This window comes from Pygoscelis adeliae, unplaced genomic scaffold (genome assembly GCF_000699105.1).
Source record: "Pygoscelis adeliae isolate BGI_AS28 unplaced genomic scaffold, ASM69910v1 Scaffold521, whole genome shotgun sequence".
NCBI lineage: Eukaryota > Metazoa > Chordata > Aves > Sphenisciformes > Spheniscidae > Pygoscelis > Pygoscelis adeliae.
Window position 1 is genome coordinate 518,231 of NW_008824067.1, and position 2,614 is coordinate 520,844.

The 2,614-nt window shown below is 45.0% G+C and overlaps 1 protein-coding gene across 1 annotated transcript; it reads left to right on the forward strand.

Annotated features, from left to right (window-relative positions):
- Positions 1–6: 6 nt before the first annotated feature.
- Positions 7–2,204, forward strand: SMIM19 (small integral membrane protein 19). Its single transcript, XM_009334136.1, has 2 exons — positions 7–125; positions 1,283–2,204. Exons 1-2 carry the CDS (start codon positions 17–19, stop codon positions 1,348–1,350), a joined length of 177 nt encoding a protein of 58 aa, XP_009332411.1. The 5' UTR covers positions 7–16; the 3' UTR covers positions 1,351–2,204.
- Positions 2,205–2,614: the final 410 nt, after the last annotated feature.

Genomic DNA, 2,614 nt, shown 5'->3' on the forward strand with positions numbered 1-2,614 from the left:
GAACAAGAGGAGGATCATGCGCATCTTCACCCTGCCGCCAGCCGCCGAGACGCCGCCCCAGCCCAACTTCTACGACAGCATGAAGAAGATCCGCCTGCGGCAGCAGCTGGAGATGTACTCCATCGGTAAGTCCGAGGGAAGAGGGGGCTCCCCTGGGCCTGTGGGTTACTGGGGACGGTTCCTGCAGGGGTGGCCTCGAGCCTGCCTGTCCTCGTGCGGTGGGGACACCAGGGCGGAGCCCCTGTCCTGTGGCACCATGTGAGCAGGGGTTCTGCAGGAGTGCGTCACAGGATTCAGGATTGAGCTGTGAGGAAGTACGGAGTGAGGGAGCGGCCGTGCGATTCTCTTCTAGCTGTCAAAACGAATCTGATGTTGAAGTTAAAAAGAGCTGGGAATGTCTGAACATTGTCAAAACATGGATGGCTTTGTAAAAGTTGAGAGGACTGGAATCATGAGTAATTCAACTTCATAAATTGAAAATAAATGAGAATTTTACTGTATCAACAAGTGTTGCTGCTCCCATCTTAATGTTGAAGGTCAGGATGGAGGTAGGAAAGAGCCCCAAGCCTCTGATATTCCAGAGGTCCAATTCAGAGAAACACCTGTATTTGCTTCCCATCTGCCACACATGCATGCCTAGAGGGAATATGGGCAAGAAATACTTAATGAGTTGAAACCACCTTTTTAATGTAAAGATTCTTAAACCAGGCCATTGCGTTTTGTAGGAACACAAAAGGACGTGCTTCCTACAGAGGAATGCCTGCTGGCATTCGTGGTTGGTGTTTGTTCCACCGCACACAACTCTTTGATCTCCCTTTGCCTTGCTAATCAGATTAATTTTGAAGTCAATGTAGTTGTTAGCTTGTGGCTTGTATATTGTGGAGGAGATGAGTGATGTGGAGATCAACTGTGTGACTAATGAGTCGTTCAGGTCATCTGTAATAGTATTTCTGAAGCCATAGTCATTAATTCTTTTTTTTTTTAAATGAAAGGACCTGAATGGAATCATAGTTCTCTGCCATTAATTTACTGACATTGTGCTGTGACCCTACCGTTCAGCCTTTCCAAGGCCATACGCTAAAGGACTAGTTCCATGCGGTGACTGAAACTTCCCCTTGTGCGGCTAAGCGGTGAAATTACATTCTCTAATCTTAAGTCTATTTCTTGATTGTTATCATATCTATATGTGTATATATATAGCTATATATACATGCACACAGGGATATATACATGTATATAATAAATGGTATAATCAGTGTTGATGGGTGTTTCTTTTTTTCAGCAAGGAAGTATGAACAGCAGCAGCAGCCACCAAAACAGACTGAAAGCGTACAGCTCTCAGTGGAATGAAGCCCACAATTGTAGGAACTCAGGATATATTTCCAGTGCTGATGATAAGAGTCAGTGTGGAGCTATTTTCAATGCCTCTTAACTGACACAGAGCTGAAGGCAGGGGGGAAAGGAAGGGGACTCTCCTAAAAACTTTGCTCTCAGTAGCTTTTCTCTGAGCCCCGTGAAGTAAGCTGAGTGCCTACTGAAACTTTCAGCATGAACGTACCCAGCACAAGGTAGACCTGCTCAGAGAAACCTCTGAGGGTAGAGGAGTGCAGTCTTACCAATCTTTTAAATTATTTCTCTCTCTGCCGGCACCTTGGAAATCAGCTCCTACCTTCTCTGGTAACGGCACCCTAGAGAAAGCAAGACAGTACCTATCTGCCTGGAAACCCTTTTGTTCCTTGATCACGCATTGTTGAATTTGCTGAATGCACTCAGTAAATGTGAATGAAGATACTGTGGCCTTACTGCCTAGTGAAGACCGACAGCTTTGAGAGCCCGGAGTGTCGCTGGCAGTAGCGCAGAAAGATTCTGCTCTCCTGTGTTTATATGGAAGTGGCGTATGCAATACTGTGAACCTTTCCTGGAGAAACGTGGAGAACTGAGAAGTGCACAGTGGACTGCATGTCTAGAAGACACAGCCCATACTATAATGTTAACAGCAAAGGTGGTTAGCTTAATTTAGTTTAATTGCTTTAAAGAATGGGATTGTCTATAAATATTTGCATAAACAGAAAGATCACGGCTTATCCAGAAGAGACGTCAAGACCCCAGTTACTTTTTTCTTTCTAGGTAAATCACAAAATCAGTTAATTTAAAGAATACTGCAGAAATTACTTCTTAATAAAAGCATGTAATAATGAAAACTACTTGAAGCTGTATCATGCTGTAATTCCTAATGTTACATGACTAGAGTAGGCCGTGGCGTACAGAACGCTAACAAAACAGCGGAGAGCTGAGAGCGTATGCCCAGAAAGAGGTTTTTTTCCAATTCTAAATTGGAAAATGTGCTAAAATATAGTAAGTCTTGGAGCAGTGGTAAACAGCACTGCAGTTCCATTCAGATATGTGGAAACTTGGCTTTATTCACCAAATCTTCTTTATTAGGTTGAAATTATCTGTACTTTAGTGTCTGTAGGGACAGTACAACGTGATCTGGGCCGCACTGACCGTGGCAGGAGACAGCTAAGCGGGTCTGCCCGCGGAAAGGGCTCGCTGGGGTGAAGTCTTGCCGCCTTGCCGTCCGTGCCGACGGCCCCTTTTGACAGCTGCCCTGCCC